This window comes from Camellia sinensis, chromosome 7 (genome assembly GCF_055761805.1).
Source record: "Camellia sinensis isolate YWXY chromosome 7, ASM5576180v1, whole genome shotgun sequence".
NCBI lineage: Eukaryota > Viridiplantae > Streptophyta > Magnoliopsida > Ericales > Theaceae > Camellia > Camellia sinensis.
The window spans coordinates 175,363,295-175,388,511 of NC_138967.1; the positions used below are offsets into that span (position 1 = coordinate 175,363,295).

General features: G+C 33.3%; 4 protein-coding genes and 1 long non-coding RNA gene across 6 annotated transcripts; 2 read left to right on the top strand and 3 right to left on the bottom strand.

Moving 5' to 3' along the window:
• The first annotated feature begins 1,013 nt into the window (after positions 1–1,013).
• Positions 1,014–12,790, top strand: LOC114292637 (uncharacterized). The gene is made up of 9 exons (XM_082879919.1): positions 1,014–2,005; positions 2,193–2,475; positions 5,814–5,990; positions 8,915–9,032; positions 10,180–10,254; positions 10,336–10,387; positions 10,481–11,211; positions 11,316–11,459; positions 11,551–12,790. Exons 7-9 carry the CDS (start codon positions 10,810–10,812, stop codon positions 12,316–12,318), a joined length of 1,314 nt encoding a protein of 437 aa, XP_082736045.1. The 5' UTR covers positions 1,014–2,005; positions 2,193–2,475; positions 5,814–5,990; positions 8,915–9,032; positions 10,180–10,254; positions 10,336–10,387; positions 10,481–10,809; the 3' UTR covers positions 12,319–12,790.
• Positions 12,746–14,490, top strand: LOC145795462 (ubiquitin-like-specific protease ESD4). 2 transcript variants are annotated; one of them, XM_082879921.1, is made up of 8 exons: positions 12,746–12,966; positions 13,066–13,161; positions 13,236–13,337; positions 13,454–13,591; positions 13,676–13,785; positions 13,886–13,952; positions 14,060–14,156; positions 14,295–14,490. In XM_082879921.1, exons 1-8 carry the CDS (start codon positions 12,883–12,885, stop codon positions 14,321–14,323), a joined length of 723 nt encoding a protein of 240 aa, XP_082736047.1. In that variant the 5' UTR covers positions 12,746–12,882; the 3' UTR covers positions 14,324–14,490. The 2 variants fall into 2 exon arrangements, 1 of the variants encoding a protein (XP_082736047.1); XR_014336453.1 differs by having other exon boundaries at positions 13,886–14,156; positions 14,295–14,346.
• Positions 14,491–16,039: 1,549 nt separating this feature from the next.
• LOC145795459 (protein FAR1-RELATED SEQUENCE 9-like) lies at positions 16,040–19,027 on the bottom strand. The gene is made up of 3 exons (XM_082879917.1): positions 16,990–19,027; positions 16,591–16,889; positions 16,040–16,285 (listed from the first exon to the last, which is right to left on the bottom strand). Exons 1-3 carry the CDS (start codon positions 17,724–17,726, stop codon positions 16,263–16,265), a joined length of 1,059 nt encoding a protein of 352 aa, XP_082736043.1. The 5' UTR covers positions 17,727–19,027; the 3' UTR covers positions 16,040–16,262.
• Positions 17,763–18,974, bottom strand: LOC114292636 (protein FAR1-RELATED SEQUENCE 5-like). Its single transcript, XM_028236637.2, has one exon. It carries the CDS (start codon positions 18,972–18,974, stop codon positions 17,763–17,765), a length of 1,212 nt encoding a protein of 403 aa, XP_028092438.2.
• Positions 19,028–19,716: 689 nt separating the features above from the next.
• LOC145795460 (uncharacterized) lies at positions 19,717–24,960 on the bottom strand. The gene is made up of 3 exons (XR_014336452.1): positions 24,575–24,960; positions 24,369–24,436; positions 19,717–20,728 (listed from the first exon to the last, which is right to left on the bottom strand). It is a non-coding gene; the product is annotated as an uncharacterized LOC145795460 (long non-coding RNA).
• Between the last annotated feature and the right edge of the window lie 257 nt (positions 24,961–25,217).

Here is a 25,217-nt window from a genome sequence, read left to right on the forward strand (position 1 = left end):
GACCTCAAAAATTTATTAATTGATTATTGACTTTAGGCCCCGAAAATCTCAAGGCCGGACCTGCATAGATGGCTACATATATAACATATACTTGTGAAAATAAAACTAATTTAAAATAAATCTACTTTAAAATAAACAATTTAAATAATTAAAATGAATCTATTTCAAAACCCGATTAACTTGCAAAAAAAAAAAATTTAAATAATTAAAATGAATCTATTTCAAAACCCGATTAACTTGCAAAAAAAAATTTAGTACAATAATATTAACACATTATATCAATATATAATTATATTCTATCATAAAAATATAATATATTGTGTTAAATAAAATAATTACATTGAAATAAGACCGTGATATCTTATTATTAGATAATAATTTCATTATGGTATGTTGAAGTTCGTGACTTCCAAGAAATAGAGATGTTGAAAAGTCAATGTGTCACCCCAAAAAAAAAAAAAAAAATCTCAAATAAGGGGGGTAGTGGAATTTAATTAATTAATTTTTTTATTTCAATTTATGAAATGCAAGTTTCTTGTATGGTGTATGTTTATTTATCTATAATTATTATTTAATTATTCAACTGAAATGTAATTAATTTAATTTTTTATCTATAATTATTATTTAATTACTCAACTGAAATTTAATTAATTCTAAGAAAATACTTAGATGTGTACACATATGACATATAAATACATATATTTGAAAAAATAAAATTAATTTGAAATAGATTGATCAACCATTCAATTTACTGAAGTCGATCTACTTCAAAACTCGTCAAATCCAAAATCATAATTATTTTTTTCAATAATAACAGTGATATAATGCATTATATTTAAGTAATGTCATTTTATATAATATTTTACTATTAAATAATAATTTTGCATATTATTTCTAACCTAATATTACCGTTACATTTAATTTTTACTTTCAAAATCTCATCTTTATCCGTCATGACTATACTGAAATTGACCAAATGATCACACATTATTGTAAAGTCCTACATTCTCCACAACATCAAGTGAACTCATTTCTTTCATTATCTTCATCTTCTTTTTGAAATGAAGAAATTTGCAGCTATGTCTCTTCAATCTTTCTTGCTTCTCTCTCTCTTCACCATCTTCTCTGCAACTCCAATCTCTTCTTCAACCCCACCATCACTCTCTTACTCTGATCACTGCTCTTCAACTGTCCCTGAATCAACCCCAACTTTTCCTCACTACACAATCTATCCCCGTCTCCAATCACTCCTCAGCTACTTCCACGGCGGCGATGGACTTCTCACCTCCACCACCAGCTTCTCTCAATTCTCTTTCAATCCCCACAAATATATCTCATTCGAACCCACCAAACACATCTTCAAAACCAATACAAATGGAGTTAACAAAATCAAAGCCTACCTTCACTTCCAATCCACAAACGATTATTACTACTCTCGCTATGGCCGATCTTTCGAAATCTGGGAAGATTTGCATGGTGGGTTCAGCAAAAAATCTCAATTTCCATGCAGTTTTGAAGCTCAACTATGTCATGAATCCCACCATAGTTGATAGCTTGATTTCTGGAAGTTTGGAGAGTTTGAGCTCTTCAACTGATTTGAATTACTTCAAACCTGTGTGGATCTTGGGCTTCTCTGAAACCAGTAATTACAAGTACTCAGGAGACTCTGGTAATGGGTGTGATAGTGGGATTAATTTTCCAATTGATCAATCTCTTTCTTTGCCGCCAAGAACGTTCTGTTCATCACAGAGTCGAATCGATGGCGTTTTAAAGTACAAGAACGAGTGCAATTCTTGCACTGTTCTTGTTGACGGTATTGAGTATTTGCCTCGCGTGATGTCCATGGTCTCGATTCAGTGCTCTGAGGATGAGCGAAAGGTTCGGTTCTTGATACAATTCGGGAAAGTTATATGGTTTACGATCAGCCTTTCGAACCCAAATCAACGCTCGTTGCAGAGGCGTCGTGGGATGCGGAAAAGAGCCAGTTATGAAGGGTGATGCTATGGTACATTTTGGTGTACCATACATTTAGTTATGAACTTATATGATTTTATATCATAACATATACCATATTAGTCATAACTATCACTATATTAACTCATAACTTAGTTATATTCAATTATTTACTTATACCATATTACTTCATAACCAGGTCATAACTAAGTTATTAAATAATTTTTCTCTTAAATTAGGCAACCGGTGTACCCGGTTACCAAACAGAGCAAAGTCAGAAGTCCAACAGTCCCGAAGCCAGTTGGCCTCCCTCTCTGGGTCGTGCTCTTGCTCTTGCTCTTCTCTTCTCCTCCCTCCTCTCTTCCACCATAGCTGGAGCTTCAGCCATTGCCGAAGACCACCAGCCCCGTTGGCGTCGAGACCACCACTTTCTCAGTGTAACCTCTCACTCTCTTGACGTCAAGAACTAGAGTTTCTTCCATTCAAATCGAATATTTCCAAGAGATATTTTCTGTGGCTCAGGTTTGTTTCTAACTCTAAACTTCATTTACATTAGGGCTTTTGATTTGAAAACCCTAACCCTTATTGAATATCTGATATTAAGTTTGGTTCTCAATGAAAATTAAAATCTATATCCAATAGCTGTGCCACTTTGATTTCAGAACTGAAGAATGAATATCTGATATTAATTTTTATGGATGGTTTAGATCAATGGGTGTTCCCGCCATATGGATGATTTGTCTGTGTTTATATCAGTATCTACTCTCTGTCTCCCCCATACCCTGTGTCTGCCATCTGTCTTCCTTGCTCTGTTTTTGTGTTTTTGAGTTATATGGTTTGAGTTATACGGTTTGGATTTGGATTACCCGTGTGTGCAGATTTTATTGTGTGCAGATTTTATTATGGTGTGTGCAGATTTTAGTGTGTGCAGATTTTATTTTTGAGTTATTATGGTGTGTGCAGATTTTATTGAATCTTGAATGCTTATTGAGTTATACGGTTTGCAGATTTTTGCAGATTTTATGGTGTTTTATGGGTTGGGGTTTTCAATTTTCCTTTCTTTTGTATTTTCCTCTGCTTTCTCGTTAGCCACACACACACACACACAGAAGATGTGCGTGAGTGTGTTGAAATCAAAGGTATGATGGAAGAGTCTGACAATAAATAAATAAATAAATTAAAAAATATTATTGTCAATTTTAAAATTTCGACAATATTGAAGTTTTTTTGGTAGTCATGGCAAATCTTTTGTGCATGCTTTAGTTATCTCTTTGGCGTCTTTGTGCATTTTGGACTATTTTTGGATTTTGAATTTGTGAAGCAATTTGTTGAGAGAAAATAATAAGGAAGAGATTTTTGTGAAAAAATTCATCCTCTATTTCATTCACAAATCCCTTTTTTTTTCTTTTTTTTCTTTTTGTGAAGATTTTTTTTTTCTTTTCATTTACAAATCTTTGCACAAATCCTTTTATTTCTTGCAAATTCATGGTATGTTTATGTATGCCTCATATATACTTACATTTACATCACTGTTGCTTTCTTCTTGGTGCAACCCAATTGAATTTGTTGTAGAATCTGCAATGGTTTGTAATTAATGTCCATGAAAAACAAATCATAACATTTTAATATATAATAATAACATACATTTTCGTTCTAATTTTAAAAACGTTACTAATGCATGATGGATAGACACTCGCATGTTTGTGGCTCCCATTTTGTGTGAGATCCATAAACATGTGAGTATCTGTATATCATTATGTGATTTATTTTATATCAGTAGTATTTTTTAGTCCTTAATCTTTTGAATAATTTCGTAAAAATCTCAAAACACAAGAATCTTGAAAATTGTTGTGTAGTGAAAAAATAAAAAAGTGAAATGCCAATTAAATATAAGTTTTAAATTTCTTTTCTCTTTTCTATTTTCTTCTCAAATCTTTTCAAAATTTAAAATTCAAACACAACTTAAAAAAATTAAATTCGCAACAAATGATAGAGAAGGTAGAGAAACAAGGACCTGTTTGGGTTGTGGTTGGGAGAGAGCAATTAATGCTTCCTTTCTAATCAGTGGGACAGTCACAGACATCATTCTCAACCAAACATGCACCTCCATGGAAACAGAAAATGTCACCACATGGTGCCCCTGCAAGCTCACAGTGCTCTCCACTATGCCCTGTTTGGCACTGGCATTTATAACTCTCACCCTGCACTATCTCCTCGCAAGTCCCTCCATTTCCACACCAAAATGAGTTAGTCCCATCACACATTGTCATTTCCTCATCACAAAACCTCCCCCTGTTAATCAAAACAATAGAACACAAGAAGTTCCATGATGTTTCAATTCCATGAATCTAATCAACTAAAAAACAATGAGCATCAAGTATAGAGATAAAATTCTTTCTTTAAAAAAAAAAACTAATAAAATACAGTACTGACAACTAATAAATTTATTCTCAAGATTTTATCATTTAGCGCCAATTACTTTTGTAACTCTTTCGAAGAGACAATACAAATGGCTTATTCTACACTGTAGGATTCACTATTTTATCCAATCAACTTCAAATTATTGGATTTGCTCATGGAGCAAAATAAAATTTCTCCCAATTTATAGGTCTTGTTGCTGTCCAATCTATATATCTACATCTATAATACAAAATGATACATTTCACCCAAATCCACCAGTTATCACTGCATCATACTTGAACTTTTTAATTATTATTCGTAAAACAAATTTCAACTTTAATTATTAATGTATATAAACTTTACTATTAACCTTAATCCTTCTTTCACATAACCATGCATTGTGTGTTTCATTTGCATTTATACAGCATTCAGTGCATTAGGAGCTATTAAAGTGTTTTTAGCTATGACATGTACTTAAATAAAAAGTGAAAATATAATTTTGGGTAGAAGTCTTTGTAAAGTTAGTGTCAATTTTTTTAGCTACAAGCCATGCCAGTAGGAATCCTATCAATTTAGTTGCTATATATTCCCAAGTGCTTAATTCTTCCGATTGCCCAGCAAAAAGCGATCACTTTCTTGTCTAATCTAAACATACTCAAGAAAGTGATCGATTTTTGCTGGGCAACCAGAAGAATTAATACATGGAGATTTGATAAATGCCAATGCTTTGATAAATGGTTGAGTTTAACTACATAGATGAATCAATCACTGCACCAGAAAAAATAGTTTTGAGATTTGGATAAGATTAAGTAGGAAAGAACAAATCATATGGGAGGGCAATGGAAGCCTACTTGAATAAATTTCCACATTAGTAGCGAAGTAGGTCACATTTACCGACCAAAACAGTTTAGTAGCTAATACGTCTTTATTTGGCGACCAAATAATGTTTGGTAGCTAACGTGTGTACCATTGGCGACCAAAAAATTTTTAGTAGCTAATGTATACCCCTTTGGCGACTAAATTGAGTTTAGTCGGAAAAATTAGTCGCCAAAGCTGTAATTTCTTGTAGTGTATGTTAGTATGAAGAAGGCATAGAACGAAATGAAATTACTCTTTCTCATGCTACTTCATCTGCATTGAACTATTGGCCAGAGTGAGGATTTTGCTGCTGGCACAGAATATTTTTTGAATATCCTGCCCTTGAAAACTAATACATGGAGATGTGGCCTGACCAAGGTCCATATTCTGCATCAATATATCAATTATTATCTGCTAATAGATGCAATCAGAGTCTTTCATTTCTCTTCCTTGTTCATATGTGTAGTTCAATAGATGATCGAGATCAACATAGTTCAGTATTACAATATTGATCCTCATCCTTGCTTGGTTACACTGACTGATTCCTTTTTCTGTAATTTTCCATTTACTTGTGCTCTAAATTACATTTTCATCATCCACAGATCCTTGGGCCTGATAGTGGTTGGCAGCGAATTCCCTTGGCTGAAGTTATAACTTCTGCGGCTGTTAAGAAAGCTTACAGGAAAGCCACTCTATGTGTTCACCCTGACAAATTACAACAACGTGGTGCAAGTGTTCAGCAAAAGTATATATGTGAAAAGGTTTTTGATCTTCTGAAGGTATTTTACTGGCTTCGCTTTCTTTTACCAATTTGATCAATGACTATGTTCTAAAAAACTATGAAATAAAGCCTTTCTCCATGCTACATATAGGTGAAAGTGAGCATATAATAATCTCTCTCTCTCTCTCTCTCTCTCTCTCTCTAAAGCTTGATTAATGGATGCTTGTTCCCAAGTTACTACTACAAAAATGTTACTGTTGAGCTTGATATAGTTTTCTTGTATTGGCATTTTGGTACACCTCAATAGTATGTCTTAAACTTTGTGCTATACATCTATGATTAAAATTATAGTTTATTTAACTACATGAATACCTTGGTAATTGAGATTATACTATAATTGTACTTACTACTTCTCCATACATGCTAGTTTTGTAAAAATGGAGGTCGTATCCAAGGAATGCGTTGATACGATAATTTACCTGATGAAATGTCTTATGCACATGAAGCCCAGTTTTGGCATCAAAATTTGAATAGTAAAAATGATTCGTTGGTTAATTAATCATTATTCACTCATTAACATCCAATTGGCATTTTAAAAAAATCAAAATCAGTTCTCAATTCAATTTCCAATAAAACTGCAGAAAATTGGGTATCTTATATGATTTTACAATTCTTATTTTTCTTTTCAATCATCTTCTTAACAACAAACAAATCATTTTTGTATTGTAAAACAAAATGGTAAATGAAGGACCAACCTCAAAATGAACCAACCAATTGTTAATTCCTGCTCCAAACCCCTTATCAAGATGGTAAGCCGGGGGAGACCCATCCAAACAAACTGCACAATATCAGAATCCCAAACACATTATAGTCAAGATTGTAAAAAAAATTTAAATTGGCTTATTATGAAGAAGATTTTAACCTGCTCCTTTTGCAACAGCATTCTGAACATAAGTTATGCCAACATAGAAGCCTTCTGTTTTGAGCAATATTTGTACACAAACAAGCATTTGCAACCATTGTCCTAATCTCCCATTGGCCATTATGCACCTCTGTTAAACATACCATACCATTGAAATTCTAAGAATTATATGTAAATAACAGAGAAACCCAAAAAAAATAATAATAATAATAATAATTAATTTAATTAAATTACAAGGAATATATTGGGAAATTTGATAGAGAATAAATTGTTTTATTGATAGAGAATAAAACCCAGATGAGTATTTCGATATAAACAAGCTTTCAAAACCCAAACCCAGTATTGATAAAACAATAGTCTTCTACAGAAATAAGAAGTGGGCTTGAATTGAATTGATACACTAGTGTTAGTATATATATATATATATATATATATATGAATTGTGTGGTGTGTTTGGTTTGGTTTTATTCTTTTTATTAACCAAAAGAGAAGAGAAGAGCCAACCGACAAGAATTGGCTCCAAACCCAGTAAAAAAACAGAGGCACCAAAAAGTGAAACCCAAAAAAAAGCTGCTGCGATGCGAGAAAGAGAATTTGCAGCACAGAGAATCTTATCGGTTTACGTGCTCCTCTTTCTAGACTCTGCAATTAATGAATTACAGGTGGATAATAGTGATTACTGTTTTTTCAGGGGTTAAACTTTCAATTTCACTAGACGTTGCAATTTTTTATCGATAACAATCATTAAATGGAGGTTTCTCATCACATCACGGGTGATGCTATGGTACATTTAGATGTGCCATACATTTAGTTATGAACTTATATGATTTTATATCATAACCAATACCATATTAGTCATAACTACTATCATATGATCAAGCCCAGCCATGTTTGGAAACCCCCTATGAGAGATTGTTCTAAGACGTAAGAAATCCCTAGTCAACCCATCATTGCCACCTCCACCACGGCCGCCTTCATTACTTCCCCTCATTGCCATCCCTTTGGCATTACATGGTCTAATTTATTTTTTTTATCACCCAAGTAGAGAGAGAGAGAGAGAGAGAGAGATAGCTTAATCCTCCAAGGTGACCATAAGGAAAGAAAGAGCAACAAAAAGCACAACAAAAGATAATGACCTTCGATAAACCCCTCCCACTTCCAACTTAGTTACTCCCACTCTTCCTAGCAGGATTAGCAACCATCCTTGGCTTCTTTTTTTTTTTTTTTTTTTTTTTTTTTTTTTTTTTTGCTTCAATAGAAGGTAAGTAATAATGATAAACACAAGCAAATTAATAAAGAAAATATAAAAAAATAAAAAATCATCTGGATTGAAATAGAGTGATGATAGGATTACCTCCAACATTCATGTCAAATAACACATCTGACCGCATATCGAACTAGCAAATACACACATCTTGATTTTCCATTAAATAATTAAAAAAATATCAAAATTACTTGATTCGAGAAACACCTATTTTCATTCAAAACCCTCAAACTTCAAAGACACTAAATTATTAATTTACTTCTTATTTTTCTTTTTCTTTTCTTCCCCCCCCCCCTTCTTTGTTGTTTATTGCTTTTTCTACAAGAGCATGAAGATACATGAAACATAAAAATGCCTTTAAAAAATTATTGTTCTTCTGTTTTTGGGGTCTTTGATTTATTGATTCATTCCAAGCTAGAGTTTATATGGGTTTATGTGTGGTATGTATGGTCATGCTACTACACCCCTTTTGAGATGTGTACCATATGCAAATTATAACATTTGGCCTAATTTCCAAAGGATTTACACTCTAACATGTATCCTAATTAATATGCTATATACTTATTAGAGTTCTATAAACCCTCATGTGTAATTGTAATTATTTTACATTTTTCCATCACTAATGATGCCCTTTCATATATGCTATTTTCCCACCACCTCATTAACTCTTTTACAAATAACAACTTCATTTTGGAATTTTTAAAGTTTTGACATGTTGGTTTATGTCTTTTAATTTTTTCCCCTCTCCCTTAGTTTTGTGTTTTGGTTGAAATGCTTCATTCCTTATTTTTGGCAGGTAAAAGGAGAGGCCAATACCTCTTACATCTGTGCTTATATTTCGATCGACGGAGTACACTACAGCTATTGACTTCTGGTTTGCTGGTTGTGTTGTTGCTGAACTACTTCTTCGACAGGTACATATTTTTTCCTACAAGGTCCTCTATGCTTCAATATATTTAAATTATATGGTATGCGTGATGGCCATATTAAAAAGCAAAATATTTATGATATATCTTGCGTGATATATTTAAATTATATCTTGTACAGTCACACCCTCATTCATCACAGTTTTTGTATTAAAAAAAAACTAAGACTAAAAGTATAAGGTCAAAGTTAAAAATTGTGACCTTTAACCAATTTTGTAGTAGTGCTCATATATTAGTATTATTTATTATGAATCTAAAGCATCAATGACAGAATAAATATAAATAATAAAATCAAATAATAAGCATAGCATTAATACAAGAGAAGCTCTATTCACAACCTAAGATTCAATTGTGAGTGGCAGTGGGTATAGCAGTATGCAAGGGTCCTTAGTGCATCAAATCTTTAGTTAGTGTATGTATATTACTGAATACAACTGTATCAAATCATTCTCCCATTTTCTAATTTCTTGTATTTTGTATTCTAAAAAACAAATTGCTTTCCTAAACATTTATAATTTTCAAGTGCTTTATGTGGTTCAAGCCATCCCCAAACCCATGCAGAGAATAAAAAAAAAAATAGCAAGATAAAATATGGGAAAGTGAACCACGGCATAGCTAAAACCAAAGCAAGTAAAACCAGTTAATAAAGATATTCAACCTTCTGACTGTACACCTAAAGTGAGACTTGAAGGAGCAAAGGAGCTATACATAACCATGACATCGTTTTTTATTTTTTTCTACAATAGTCCCAAAAATAAAATAAAAAACAATGTCGTTTTTATTATCAATTCGTATGGTGCCAAAATATTTGGCTCCTTTTTGCGACAAAAAAATTTCCTTACCAAATTACAAATTTTGTCCAAAAAAATTAACTTCTTTAATCTATTTTTTATGGTAATATGACCTAAGCTACTGGGGTATCATTTTTTGTTTATGATTAGAATTTTTTTTAGTGTCTTTCCTTTTTACATTGGAAACATAGTCTTTGTTAACTACATTATTATAAAACAAATCCATTCATGTGTGCATGTCGTGCATTTGATGAATGTACTATAACCTTTAAGATTTTTGTTTGTTTGTTTTTTTTCCTAATCAAAGATATTATGAGTTTATTTTTCTTGTCTTTCTTTACAAGGAATTCTGATTGAAGCCTAATGGATAAGCCGACTGATCCTCCAAAGCGCCCGATCACTCCATTCATTTTCTTTTGGTATTTCGTTAATATCTATTTGTATGTAGTTATATATTTTCCATTATACGAATTCTTATATTCATTTTCATATGTTTATAGCCAAGAACAATCAATGGAGTTAAAAAAAACCCAAATGAAAGTAGACGTGAAGGTAAGTGCAACGTATTCTTGTTGTTTGTAGTATTCCTTTTGTACTTGTAAGCTTGTATGTAATTGTTCATATGATTTTATGCATGTAATGTAGGATATTGGGGACAAATGGAATCAACTTCCTGAAGAAAAAAAAAATAAGTATATACAAATGGGAAAGCTGCAATCTGAACAATATGCCCAATTAAAAACTGTGGTCCAACAAAAGCCTCCAAAAGTAAAAATTCAAACCTGGATTGAGCTTACATCAATTTGTAAGATTATTAGAAGGTTGGACAAAGCACAACAACAAGCAGTGAGTGATATGGGGTTTCATGGCGTCCTAAGCCTTAGGTGCACGCACATAGATCATGACTTGTGTGTCATTGGTTAGTTCAGAACTTTGATCCTTCAACTCATTCATTGAATGTCCACGGTCTTCGAATGCTTCTCACCGTAGAAGATGTTCATGAGTTGATGGGATTACCTTCCAATGGTCTACCTGTGAAGTTAACAGAGTCCGTAGATGAAATTACAAACCTATGCGATGAACTTGCGATGAAGAATAAATTTGTTCCGTTCACATCTTTGAAATCTTATCTGCTTGAAACAAAAGATGCTGGAACTGAATTTAAAAGGAAATTTGTCTTATACATCATTGGAGCCCTCTTGTGCCCCACCACAAAGGCAGGCGTACACCAATCATTCATTAAAATGGTTAAAAATGTTGAGTCCATCAGTCAATTCAATTGGGCAAAGCACACCCTTGATTTTCTTGTCGACCGCATTGCTATTGCCAAGGTCAAAGAGCGGTCTGCTATGTGCGGTTGTTTGCTTCTTCTAATGGTACTTCCCCTTGATGTGTAATTATTTCATCTATTATTTTTTATTGTATATTGTCTAACACACATTAAAATGACTTCTTTTTTTTATTTTTTTTTCCCATGTAGTTATTTTACTTGGAACAATTTGCTCGCAAAAGGGAGTTGGTGGCTACTTCCAACTCCATTCCTCGCTTATCCTATTGGGGCAATTCAGAAATTAAGCAGGGTTTGAATCAAATTAAAGCTTTGGGAGGATATTTAAATGTTGAGGTAAATATTTACAACACATGACTTTTTATAATTATAGCTCAATTTACATTACACCTGTGACATTAACAAGTTATTGTATATCTGTGAATAGGTGGTTTTGCCTAACATTGGTGAAAAGTCCAATGCAGTAACTCTTAGCCAGGGAAGAATTGACAAGAATGATGACTCCCGATTGGCTAAAGTTGAGAAACAAGTCATTGAAATTCATGCCCTTTTGGTCCAAGGCCACAAGGACACAAGGCAAGATGAGGATGAGAAACGTCTAACCAAAGTGGAGAATCAAGTTGAAAAAATTCTTGAGTTGTTAGAAAAACACATGCCAGTTGATGGAGAACAAGTTAAAACACCACCAAGCAAACTACTTGCGGAGCAGCGACTGGTCAAAATGGAGAACCAAGTTGGTCAAATTCTTGAGTTGTTAGAACGACGCATTCCAGTTGATGGTGGAAATGTTAAAACACCACCAAGCAAACTACATGACGAGCATCGAATTGACATTGAAATGGTTGGTCTCAATGATAGTGGTATCGAAAAGGTTGCAGCCAATTCCCCGAAGTTTGTAGATGAGGATGAGATAAGGAATATGAATGACAAAAAACCAATGGAAACTTTGCATTTGAGAAAAACAAAACCAATCCTCACACCACCAAATGCAAAGGCAGTTGCAAAGAAACGAGCCAAATTGGTTGGTGGGAAAGCATTAAATAATGAACAACTTTCTATTCCACAAAAGGGGCGATTGCGCACAAAAAAGAGCGATACAAAGGCAGTCGAAATGAATGCTGTAACAATGTCATCATCATGTAGTGTTGTTCGTGGTCCTCAGACTCGAGGGACCCAGAATTGCAAAGCCAGTTAGTGGTTGCGTACACCTTTTGTGAAATTTGATGTAAAGAAGAAAAGACCACAGTTGAAGCCATCGTCAACTGACAACAACGTTGACAATAATATTCATGACAATCTCGATGAAGTAAACTAAATGATTGTGTCTCAAAACATATTTGATATATGTGTAACAAATAGTGTTTGTTTCTTACTTTTCTTTTACTTGTATCAGCTATTTGATAATTTACTTGATCAACTTGGGGGTAATGTTGTTCCTGAAATCCCAAAGGTTTGGAACTAACTATTATAGTATCTTTTGTATATGTGGTTATTTTGCGCTAACATACACTAACCATCTTCATGAACATACACTAACCAAGCTTGATTTGTTTTATGCACTATTCTTCTCAATACCTTTACAAGTCATCCGTGCCTTTGCCAGACCCATTAAATGACTATGACAATCTCGTTCTACGATATGCATTTGATAAATCTCTTTCAGAAGGGTACAATTTGACTACCTTTAACTTGTTATGTATGAAGTACTATACCTTCTAACTCACATAGTTATCCATGTGCTAGGGAATATCTTGTACAGATGAAACTGCACTACGTGGAAGCACAATCTGCCACGCGGAAGGAATTGTGGTCCTTGAAACCATATCAGTGGATATCCTCGTGTGTAAGACTTTTCTCCTTCTCCTATTTTATTTGCTACCATTCCATCATCCAAGTTACTTTACTTTGCCTATTCATAAATTTCATATATTTTGCACTGCAGATTATAAATCTCATTGTTGTGAAATTGACAAATAAACAAAGGAAAAAGTTTCCAAATAAGGATCACAAGGTTTGGTACTTTCCGACCCATGTATCGGTAAGTATTAGCCATACCTAAAAACTTTTTTTATTTAGGCACAAGTTATTTATATGTTAAAATTGAATATGCAGCAAAAGATTTTGTGTCAACCTTCTGATGACACAATGGAAGATATAGTAGAAGATTATTTTGGAATTTACAGATACACTGGCCCCCTTCATGCTTGTGAGGAGGTAACATGATAAAATACTACTATTACCCAATTTCCAAATTTACCATGCACAATAACATTTGATCCATGTTATGTATTTATTTATTTTTTGCATGTACATTCGACGTTATATTTTAGATTTACATGCCCTTCAACCATAAGGAAAACCACTGGTTGTGCTCGAATGTAAACATGGAAAAACGGGTTGCCTTTCTATTCGACTCCAGCAGATGTATTGACACCGATGAGGATCGAAAAAATCAAGCTACATTATTGGTAATAGAATAACCATTATGATACCCCACTTGTATCCACTTTTTTGTTTCTTGATCTATGTACCTTACTACCTACCACCAACAGGTACAATCATTGCATAAGCTGCTTCAATATGCGCATGGAGAAGATTACGTTCAAGATGTTAGTTCGTTTGCATTTCAATGGTTGGAAGACATGCCACGCCAAGACAACAAGTAATACACTACATTATCGTTCTTGATTTTTAAATAAGCATTAATGTTATAATCTCTAAGTTCGTTGACTCTATTGTTACAACTACACTCATTCCTATAGCTATGATTGTGGTCTTTTCGTCATCAAATATATGCAAGGGAAACCTTTGCCTTCGGGTGTAATCAAGGTACTTACATTTATACCCAACTGTCCACTTATCAGTATCTTATGTTTTATGAAGACTAATTTTATAATGTGTGATGTTTTTACGTACTCACTACTTTTGGCATGTAGTTTGACTATTTGCATAGGGCTCGCTTGTTACTTGATCTTGTGATATACAAGCATAATTCAGCTCCTATTGTTGGTGATATCACGCAATATAAAGCTGGTGATGCTCTATTCTTTTTTATTTTTCATAAGTTCGTACAATCAATGACGTTATCGCATTTCTTAAACTCGTGAACTTTGAGTTTATAACTCCACCTTTGTTATAAAATTATATTCTCAAGTGTGCTACCTTGTGCAGAACTCAGAGCTAGGGGTGAATTGAAATAGAAGTAAAGGCTATACGACTTTTGTGATCCTGAAAGAAGGAAAGATAGTGGATAAGGTTGTGGGAGCGAACAAAGACGACTTTGATTTTAATTGATGTATTTAAAATTTGAACATGAATTGTTTCTATTCTTGGGTATGCAATGCAATGCATTGTTTTTTTTTTTTTTTTTTAATTTGAACATGAATTTTGCTTTCAAGCTTTAGTTTATTTATTAATTTAATATACATCAATTATTAGTTCTTAATAATCGTTTATGACAGGTATAAATATCTATCGCTATATTTAAATGTCAAGCTTAGCACAATTAAAAAGAAAAGAAAAGGCTATAGCAGCGTTTTTTAAACGTCCCTATATCCCATCCCCAACGGTTGGATTTTTAAAATGTATAAATATCTATGACGGCATTTCAAAAGCGTCGCTAAATATCATAGTGACGTCATAGTACCGTTAGGGTAGGACATTGGGCGGCGTTTATTTTTCATGATTTCAAAAATAAAACTAATCATTTTTACTATTATGCAAAAACAGTTTTGAAAAATTCAAATAACAACATTAAAGTTTCTTATAAAAAGTATACTTCAAAAAAAAAAAAAAAAATGTTGTCCGTTTTCGTTTTTTCTATTTTCGAGAGTACAATACATTAAAATAAAACAATACCAAAGTGTTTTAGCTTGTGTCTATTCATTTTTCTCTAGGAACCATGCAAGAAAAATAATGTTTTGAAAAATTCCTATGCATTCTTCATTGAAACCCAACTAGGTTGCAAACGAACCGAATCAAAATTTTCAATGTTTAAGTTCGTTTATTAAGAATTAGTCGAACTCGAGCTTGAGCAAGTTTTAGTCGAGCTTCAAAAATCGAACTCAAGCTCAGCTCGTCAAATATTTGTTGAACTCGAGCTCGCTCAATTACATAAACGAGCCAAGTTCAAACTCGAACTTAAAAATGAATTAAATTTAAATTAATTTACTTATTAAAATTAAAAAAATACAAAATTATTATTAAAATATATAATAATACTTATATTAATAATAAATTTCAATTCGTTAGCAACCCTAAACCCAGCCCAACCAAACCCCAGTAAGAAATTTTTGCTTCTCATTTTTTTTTTTAAATTAACTTTTTCCTTTCCTTAACAAATTCAAGAACCAAAAAAGATATCACAATTCAAGCTTCTCTAATTTTCTGTGGCTATATTATCTCAATCACTTCACAAAATAATTATATGTATCCCATACCTAAAATAAACGTAAAAGAGATAAAATATGGATAACAAAAACACATTTAACAAATTCCCAGTCAAGAGTAAATTTAGATACTTCGCAAAATCTGCTGTCAAGAATGGCAGAGGCAGCTACTTCTATAAATTAGAACAATACAGTGTGTGATACCAAATGACAGTTTGGCCATTTTCAAGAGAATATTTTATGGGAAAAAACGATCGAATAATGACCTTCAATTTTCTATATGCACTTGCTGTTGTGCATTTGCTTCGAAAATGAGCAAAAACACTAAACAAAATGGCTTTATAGCCTTTGCTAGTGCAACTGTGGTCTAAAATTTATATTAAAACCTTACACATATATACATCTTAAAGAATTGATCCATCAACGATATTAAAACCACACACATATACATCTTGAAGTGTCTTTTGATGAACCTGGATGGAAGATCAACAATATTGAAAAGCAAGTTACTATTGCAAGGCAGTGTAGGATTTCTTATAACCTCGTTTGGTGAATGATAATTCCTTACAAAGTTCTTTCTTCAAGGAAAAAAAGAAGTGTGCATACAAAATATGAACTTCCATACAGCAAAACAAATATCCATCAACCATCATTTAAGAGTACTTATACAAAATACTAACAGATTTAAGTCCTCAAAAAAAAATTTAAAAAAAATCTTTGTTTAGCTTCCAATATCACCCGCTCGATCATATCAACTATTACCCACAGCAACACCTGCAGAAACAAATTATATTGTCGTTAAGGTTTGTTCACTTGAAATCTATGATTCAAATCATAACAAATTGAATTTTGATATATTGGTCATTACACACTCTTTTGTCATTTTCTGTTCGTAAATTATTTATTTCCATAATCAAGTTGTAAACATCATAATCAGTTATGACATCTAAATGTTCTAGCTAAAATCTATCTTGGCATATCAAGAAATTAGAATTAAGCAGCCACACATAAAATTTGCAAAGCAAATGTAAACAAAATGAACATAATTTGAACTGAAAAGATGCCATAAAAGTAATCACCTAGAGACGTATCCGCATCAGTGAACGTTGAATTTTGGACAACTTGTGCATCGCAACTATGCAAGTCATTAACATCCTTGCTCAACTGCACTGCAGACGTATCCACATTAGTGACAAAAAGTCGTCTCTTCACAAGGTGGATCTTACATGGCCTCATATTATTCCTGGGACGCTTCGGTGTAAAAGGGGTGGGAGTAACAATTGGATCATAATCATCGTATTCCTCAAACAAATTGCTACCCACTTGTCCCGTTTTATGATCGTTTTGGGGGCAAGTTCTCCTCGTGTGGCCGACGACCCTACATTGTCAAGTAAATCACCAATCATTAAAGAGAACAAAAATTCCAAGACTACCTCACAATAAAAAAATTAAGACACAAAGCACAATATAATGTATACCTGCAACATTGGCCTCGCCTTGGCTTTCGAGGTTTAGCCATGTGGGATCCCGCAGTATTCCCCTTCGTGTTCACTACTTTCGGATCCCCAACCCTAAATGGCGGTAGTGAACTTTTTCCTTCAGCAACATTAGTTCCCTTGGCCATGCAAAGCTGCTTCATCCGACATGTCATAGTGAAAAATGCATTCCTAGCCTCTTCAAATCCTTCAGATGTTTGTGAGGCATAGTAACACATTTCAGTAAAAAATGAGCAAAGAACCTCAAAGCGTGTCTCCTGTGTGAGAGTGCTAGAGAATTGGGCTTGGCAATGTTGTTCACCAACCTTTCTTGCTTGCTTTGTCCAACGATGCATCACACAACCTGGGGGAATTTCAGTCATGTGTTCACATTTCATCACAGAAATCATATGGCTGCAAGGAAGTCCAAAGAACTCAAACTTTTTGCAACTACATTTCATTATGCTAGTTGCGGGATGGTATGACACTTCCCATGTGGAACCAAATTCAGTGTACTTTGAAAATTTGTATATGCGATGATCGAACTCCTCTTTCCTTCCATCAAAAATCAACAATGCTTCCTCAATTATTTCATTACAGAACATTAAGAACAAACGTCTGGTAAATATGGTTGTTGCATGTTTCTCTAGAGGCTGAAGTGCTGTGGTAAGACAAGGATCACTGTTGTCAGTTTTTGCCTCGGCATCCGCTTCTTTGTTCCGTAACCGATAAAGGGCCATGTCAAAACATCTAACAAATTCGAATAGTTTCAGTTTTCATTTGAGGCACTCATTGAAAAAAGCATGCATACCCTCACAACGCTGACTGCTCTTCATTCCAGCAAAAAAATGACCACGCAAATATGACTGAGCCCACATGCCTTTGTTGTTGTAGGTGTCTGATACCCACTTGTTATTTTGAAGGCCATATTTTCTAACCATCTTACTCCAAGCTTCCTCAAATACAACCTCATTCGCATCAAGATCCATGAGATGCTTGAAATGTCCCTCGAATCCATCAACTTGAACATTTCGCTTGGCATTTCTGTGCATATGCCAATTACATAGACGATGCTTGGCACTCGGGAAGACTTTTTGTATTGCCTCACGCATGGCCATATCCCCATCTATCAACACTGACACCGGTCTTTTGTTATCCATGGCCTCTAACAACTTCTGCAAAATCCATGTGTATGTTGCAATTGTCTCATCAACAAGCAAGCTGCATGCAAATATGGTGGTTTCAAAATGGTTATTGACCCCGGCGAAAATAACAAAAGGTTTGTTATATGCATTCGTTTTATAAGTTGTATCGAAGACCAACACGTCACCAAATGCAGCATAGTCTAGGCGAGACCTTGAATCCGCCCAAAACAATTTGTCAAGCCGATTCTCTTGATCCTTGTCATACTTGTAAAAGAAGTAAGGGTCAGCATCAGCTTTTGCACATAAGTAAGCCAAAGCACACTCCGCATCACCATCCTTCATTTCTACTTTGCGCTTGGCTTGAATATAATTGTGCAAATCCTTGTGAATAAAGCCCACGTTCGCGAAAGACCCAGATTGTTGCACTAACAAATCCATTATCTGGCTTGTCTTGACACCAACATCGTGCAAAGTCTTTACTTGAGCTTTGTCGGGGATCTTTACAAACCTATGCGACCGAAGAAATGGCACACATGGTGAAGTTGCCAATGGATGGTTATGTTCCATGTTAAAGTGAGTGACAATGTATTTGCCTACATCCAGATTGTACCTTATGCGGAAATGAGCATCACAACCAACTCTAGTCAATGCCCTGGCAGCTCTTTTTCGATCAATACGGGCCAAGTGTTGCTTTGCTCTTTGGCCTTGCCTTGAGCATACCCATTTTCTACTAAGAACCTTTGTTGCCTGCATTGTTCGCGTGTCTTTCCTAATGCTAAATCCCACAACTTTAGCATATTGATTATAGAAATCATTGGCATCCTCTTCTGAATTGAATTGCATTTCAAGAACATCATTCTTGGTTAAACTTTGAATAGGGTCATTTGCATGGGAACCTAATTATTCTTTATTCCCACAAACTTCGTCATCTTCAAGCTTGCGCTCAAATTTGGTACATCCAAAAGGATCCATGATAACTACATCAAAAACAATACGAAAAGAATAACATTATCTTATAAAATGAATGAAAATTCCTAAAATCACATAAGAGAATTTTTAGGTATTTGGATTGCTCTAAAACACACCTGCAAGTATAACGTTATACACTGTCCAACTTTTATTTATACCTTAATCTATGTAAGTATCTTTTAGTAATTATATATGCAAGCAAAATTTGTATATCAAATAAAGGAAATAGTAAGAACTCATCATTTCGCTCACATTTTTATCTTTTTCTTTTTAAAATTTTTTTTTTTATAACAAATGCAAAGTTTTGGATATGTACAATGACACAATTATATATAAGGTACTCAGGCAATAGGTTTATTTTTGAATCTTTTGAGTCGTTATGCCCAATCTCTAATAATGTTAAAATGACCGAAACTAATATAGATTGTAAGTAAGCACTAAAATAAGCAATGATAAATATACACTTTAGTTAGAAAAAAGTGAATATTATATTTTCATTACTGACAGAAAAGGGCTTAATTGTTATCTAAATTAAAATTTCAAGGGAAACCAATATAATTATATCAAAAGTGTGGAACTAATTTGTCTTCTCATTTTACATCCCCTCCATACCTTATTCTCTCTACTACTTACAACACAATTTTGGAAGCAATTATTATATATGTAGAATCACTTGAAAATAAAATAAAATAAACACTCTAGAGGATTCATGCTTCGTCTGTGATGGGTGGCTGTAGGCAAAAATCTCAGTATAGAATTTTCAAATGTCTATCAAAATTAATGAATTTACTTGAACCAGACTCTCTTGTGATGTATTTGCCCTAGAGTTCTTTCTTTTCAAACATGTACATTTCTCTAGTCCCTCAAAATTATGTTTATTTTTGTCGTGGGTGGGAAGCAAAAGTATCAGTTTAGAATTTCCAGACATTTACATGTCATTCAACAAATTTGAGTTCAACCAAAAATGAATTCAATCTTTCTCTTGTGACATCATCTCCCTCTAAAATAAACAAATAAATTCAATAGCACAAATAAATTCAATAGCACACCCACCAATGCCCTGCTATCAATTAAAATAAACAAATAAATAAAAAAAGACAGCACAAATACATAAAATAGCACACCCGCCAGTGCCCTGCTATCAATTAAAATAAACAAATAAATAAAAAAAGACAGCACAAATAAATAACGTAGCACACCCGCCAGTGCCCTGCTATCAATTAAAATAAACAAATAAATAAAAAAAGACAGCACAAATAAATAAAATAGCACACCCGCCAGTGCCCTGCTATCAATTAAAATAAACAAATAAATAAAAAAAAGACAGCACAAATAAATAACGTAGCACACCCGCCAGTGCCCTGCTATCAATTAAAAAAAACAAATAAATAAAAAAAGACAGCACAAATAAATAAAATAGCACACCCGCCAGTGCCCTGCTATCAATTAAAATAAACAAATAAATAAAAAAAGACAGCACAAATAAATAAAATAGCACACCCGCCAGTGCCCTGCTATTAATTAAAAGCAAATAAATTAAAAAACACACCTGCTAATGCAACCGCTAGAGACGAAGGGATGGAGGAGGTATAGCTTTACTTCTACGTTAAGATGGAGAAATTGAGGACCTATAACAAACAAAAACAGAACATTGAAATAGAGTTAGTAAAGAAGACAATACGTAAGGAAATTAATGATTGTGGGGAGAAAAGAAAGAATCTATGTACGAAAAAATATTATTTTGCACATCTTTTGACATTAACAAACTGCATAAACAATAACAAAGATGAAAGTCTACTACCTTTGTTCAAAGTCTCAATAACCATTACATAAATAAACACTTAAACAAATGTACCACAACCAACCGTTTGACCACTTCAACAAAAAATTAAATAAAAATATATACAAAAAAAAATTAAATAAACAAATGTTCTTATAATTACATTCAACACACATTTTCCCTTTCCCTTTCCATTTCCAAATCCCTAGCTAAATCTATGATCCAAACATAACATTAAGGAAATATGATGGTTTCAACGTTATAGAAAGCAAAGCACATTCATATAATTTTCTTCTTCTTTTGTGCTAGCTTATTATTTTCCAAAAAAATTCAAAATATAATAAAAATGTGGGAGTGGATTTTCCAAATGATTTGAGCCAACATCAATCAATATGTTATAGTTACATGAAGTTATATATCATAAAGTGAGTAATTATAAATGACAACAACTATGGCTTTGGTTATTAGGACATATTGGTAGTTTACCCTTTTATTTGTTGTTGGATTCAATGTGATGATAATGAAAGCATTTTATTTTATTTTACTTAAATTACTTCAATTTTGACACATGATGGCATAGGCAACATCAGAGCTAATTCGAAGTTCTGCTAAGCCAATTCTTGAACAATATAGATCAGTTATCTTATCATCTCTCAAGTTTTAAAAGTTGACTCTTGGTACTGTGGCTGCACAATTCACAGGTTTGTTTGATTTCTGTTTGATCTTTGATGAGGAAGTCGAGAAAAAAGAAAAAAAGAAAAAAACAGACCAACCAACAACCAGACACAACACCCAGAGCAGGAATACTTATGCAGAGCAGGCATCTGATATTACTGAGACAACAAAAAGTGCTATGGAAGCATGGCCTTGACATAACACTGGCAATGGCATCCGATAAGCCAAAAAATATCCTTAAAAAGAATATTGGCACAACAGAATTTGGGCTTCAAAGAATTCCATGCATGTTTTCTTGGGAAAACTGATGAACATTCCAACTTATAACCAAACTACAAGAGCACTACAATGGCATCTAAATAACAGCCCCCAAATAACAGATCAAACAAAGAACAGCCACCCACAAATCAAACAAAGAACAACACAGATAGATAAGGAAACCAGAATAAGCAGAAGTTGGATTAGCAGAACCAGACAAGGCCAACAGTTGAGGCCACACCAAAACTGAGGCAAACAAAACACCTCAAATAGCAGCAACACCAGAATGGCAGTTCAAAACAACAGAGCCTACGTGAAATCAGAACCCAGAACAGTTCACCATACAGTAAACCAGTACAGCTAAATCCATGATCCAAACATAACATTCAGGAAATATGATGGTTTCAACGTTATAGAAAGCAAAGCACATTCACATAATTTTCTTCTTCTTTTGTGATAATTTATTATTTTCCAAAAAAATTCAAAATATAAAAAAAATGTGGGAGTGTATTTTCCAAATGATTTGAGCCAACATCAATCCATATGTTATAGTTACATGAAGTTATATATCATAAAGTGAGTAATTATAAATGACAGCAATTATGGCTTTGGTTATAATTCTTGCTTAACATAAATTATTTTTACGTAGAAAAGTTCCTAGAATTTGAATGTTTAGTATAGATTTAACTTGATGTGATGTGGACCACACCCTATATCAATGAAGATCATTGATGATGCTAATAATGACAACTATTATGACATATTGGTAGTTTACCCTTTTATTTGTTACTGGGTTCAATGTGATGATAATGAAAGCATTTTATTTTATTTTTACTTAAATTACTTCATTTTTGACGCATGGTGGCATAGGCAGCATCAGAGCTAATTCGAAGTTCTGTTGAGCCAATTCTCGAACAATATAGATCAGTTATCTTATCATCTCTCAAGTTTTCAAAGTTGACTCTTGGTACTGTGGCTGCACAATTCACAGGTTTGTTTGATTTCTGTTTGATCTTTGATGAGGAAGTTTAACTAATTTTTAACTAGTTAAATAAGGAAGTTTAACTAATTTTTATCCCAATGCTTTCATGGATTTTGGAAAGAATTGTACTTCTCAATTTACAATTACATTCTTCGGAGAAAATCAAATGAGAAAAGAATGGCCTATCAAATTGGATTGGTCTAAAGTTATTGCACATTAGCAAGTCAGAATTCACTCCACAACTTCTGTTTCTTTAATCTTCAAAAATATATATATTTTATTTTTCACTTTATGGAATTATTATGGCCAGAGGTAGAGTCAATCATCTTCAAGAATAGACACAAGAATTGAAGGAAATAATTTAAATTTATTTGGACCATTAATTTTATTTTATTTTTAATCTTTTTTAAGGGATTGATAGAAAATTGTTGATCTTTTTAGGAGTTCCAATTATTGAAGGCGATGCTAAGGGAATCACGATGGAATTGAAAATGCAATGGGATGGAAAGTATCATACTTGATGTTAAAACTAGAGTCGCCATTGGATTACCTACACAGGTGATCTTCAACTTATTTCTCATATCAATAAAACTTTTTCCTAGTAGCAAAACTATTACAAAACTACTCTAAAATTTATTTGATTTTCACTTTTTATTTATTTATTTATTTATTTATTGTGTATATAGTACTTCTAATACTTATTTTACAAATCTATTTTGTTCAAAAATTGGACAAATTTTGAATTACTCATATATGAACTTGCAGATTATTGAGAATTGGAAGATTCAAAATTTATTATGCTCAAAACCTAAACAAATTTAGAACCAACTCAGCTATGAACTTGCAGATTTTGAATGTTTTAGTTAAAAACAAAATAATTCATGTTGCCCAACCAAACAGGCTCTAAGTTGAACAATTCCTCTGTCATTCAGCATCTTAGCAAAAGTAAAAAAAGCATAGTCATCAATTTATTTAATGCCTAAAATGTATTGAAAACCCGTAAACTAATAGCTCTTTCCAAATTCAATCAATGAACCAAACTGAAAGAAAACCAGTAACATAGACAATAAGATAAGCCAAAACCACTAACAAAATGCGCAAGCAATGATGCTACCAATTCCCATTGTCAATTGTCAATTATACAAGTTTAAGAGAACTATTCAAGATCATGAAACATATGGTAAAAAGGTATATTGGCTAAGCATCAATGCATAATAATACTTCAAAAATCGCCCGCAATGCCAACTATATAAGATGATGATACTAATAGACACCACTTAAAACCCATCAAAATTCATGGTCTCACTTTTTCTTTTTCTTTTTTAAAAAAGTCAATTACAAAAAAGCAAAAGTACCAAAATCACACTTAAAATGAAAAAGGTCCACCCCATTCAATAATGCACTTGGCTTCATTGAGACAATTAGCATCAGATGCTCATACATACATACAAATATACAAATACAAATCTATACAGCATAAACTGAAAATAATAGCATACATAAACACGTATAATATAATCAAATAAAAAGAGAAAGGAAAGATCTGAGAAAGGAAAATGAGCAAAAAACTCACAACTCCAGTTGGAGAATAGGTTATGACAGTGAACTTGTGGTCGCTCTAGTAGTCCTTGTAGAGAAGATCTAGCATTAAAATTAAACAATTAAATCACTCAAAATATACAATCAACACACCAATAACTCAACAAGAAACATGGATACATGATTCATACACGTATACACAGAGAGAGAGAGGGAGAGAGAGAGAGAGAGAGAGAGAACCTCGTGCTTTCTTGCCAATTTCAGTGTAAAGACCAGGACCTTTGGCCATGATTTCCTGTACAAATGGAGACCAAAAAACACAGAATCGAGAGAGAGAGAGAGAGAGAGCTCTGTTCCAACCAAACAGCACAGAGATGCGATTTAGGGCTATATATATAAAACCAGAAAGCCCTACTTCTTCAGACTTTTCTTAATGGTGTGTGCGACGACTGCTTCTTCTTTGGAGAATCTAGACCGTAGATTTTAACGAGAAGGAGTGACAGGGTAGGACTTGGAGGCCAGGCAACATCGGAAGATCTGCTGCTGCTCCAACGCTGCTTCTCCTCCTCCGACGCTACTCCTCTCCCGACAACGACGCTAGGTTTGAGATTGGGGATGGGGAGGGAATCGAAAAAAAAGGGGCGGGAATAAAAAATTAAAAATAAAAAAGTTTTTTTTTTTTTGGATCAGAAATGAAATTTAAATAACAAAATAACCTCATTTAATTTTTTTTTTTTTTTTTTTGCGACGAGGGTTACCGTCGTCAAAATTTTTTATTTTTTGTTAAAATATATATTTTTTTGTAGTTAATGAATTTTTAAAAAAAAAAATTCCTTTTTTTTTAGTTACTAAGATTGAAAATTTATTTGTTTTATTTTTATTT

Coding starts and splice junctions, on each gene's coding strand:
- LOC114292636 (XM_028236637.2), bottom strand. CDS start 18,974: ATGCAATTCAATTCAGAAGAGGATGCCAATGATTTCTATAATCAATAT.
- LOC145795459 (XM_082879917.1), bottom strand. CDS start 17,726: ATGGCCCTTTATCGGTTACGGAACAAAGAAGCGGATGCCGAGGCAAAA. Junction 16,890..16,989: donor AGGCGAGGCCAATGTTGCAG/GTATACATTATA, acceptor TTGACAATGTAG/GGTCGTCGGCCACACGAGGA. Junction 16,286..16,590: donor TGATGCGGATACGTCTCTAG/GTGATTACTTTT, acceptor TTGTTTCTGCAG/GTGTTGCTGTGGGTAATAGT.
- LOC145795462 (XM_082879921.1), top strand. CDS start 12,883: ATGAAACTGCACTACGTGGAAGCACAATCTGCCACGCGGAAGGAATTG. Junction 13,162..13,235: donor ACTTTCCGACCCATGTATCG/GTAAGTATTAGC, acceptor TTGAATATGCAG/CAAAAGATTTTGTGTCAACC. Junction 13,592..13,675: donor AAAATCAAGCTACATTATTG/GTAATAGAATAA, acceptor TACCACCAACAG/GTACAATCATTGCATAAGCT.
- LOC114292637 (XM_082879919.1), top strand. CDS start 10,810: ATGCTTCTCACCGTAGAAGATGTTCATGAGTTGATGGGATTACCTTCC. Junction 11,212..11,315: donor GTTGTTTGCTTCTTCTAATG/GTACTTCCCCTT, acceptor TTTCCCATGTAG/TTATTTTACTTGGAACAATT. Junction 11,460..11,550: donor GAGGATATTTAAATGTTGAG/GTAAATATTTAC, acceptor ATCTGTGAATAG/GTGGTTTTGCCTAACATTGG.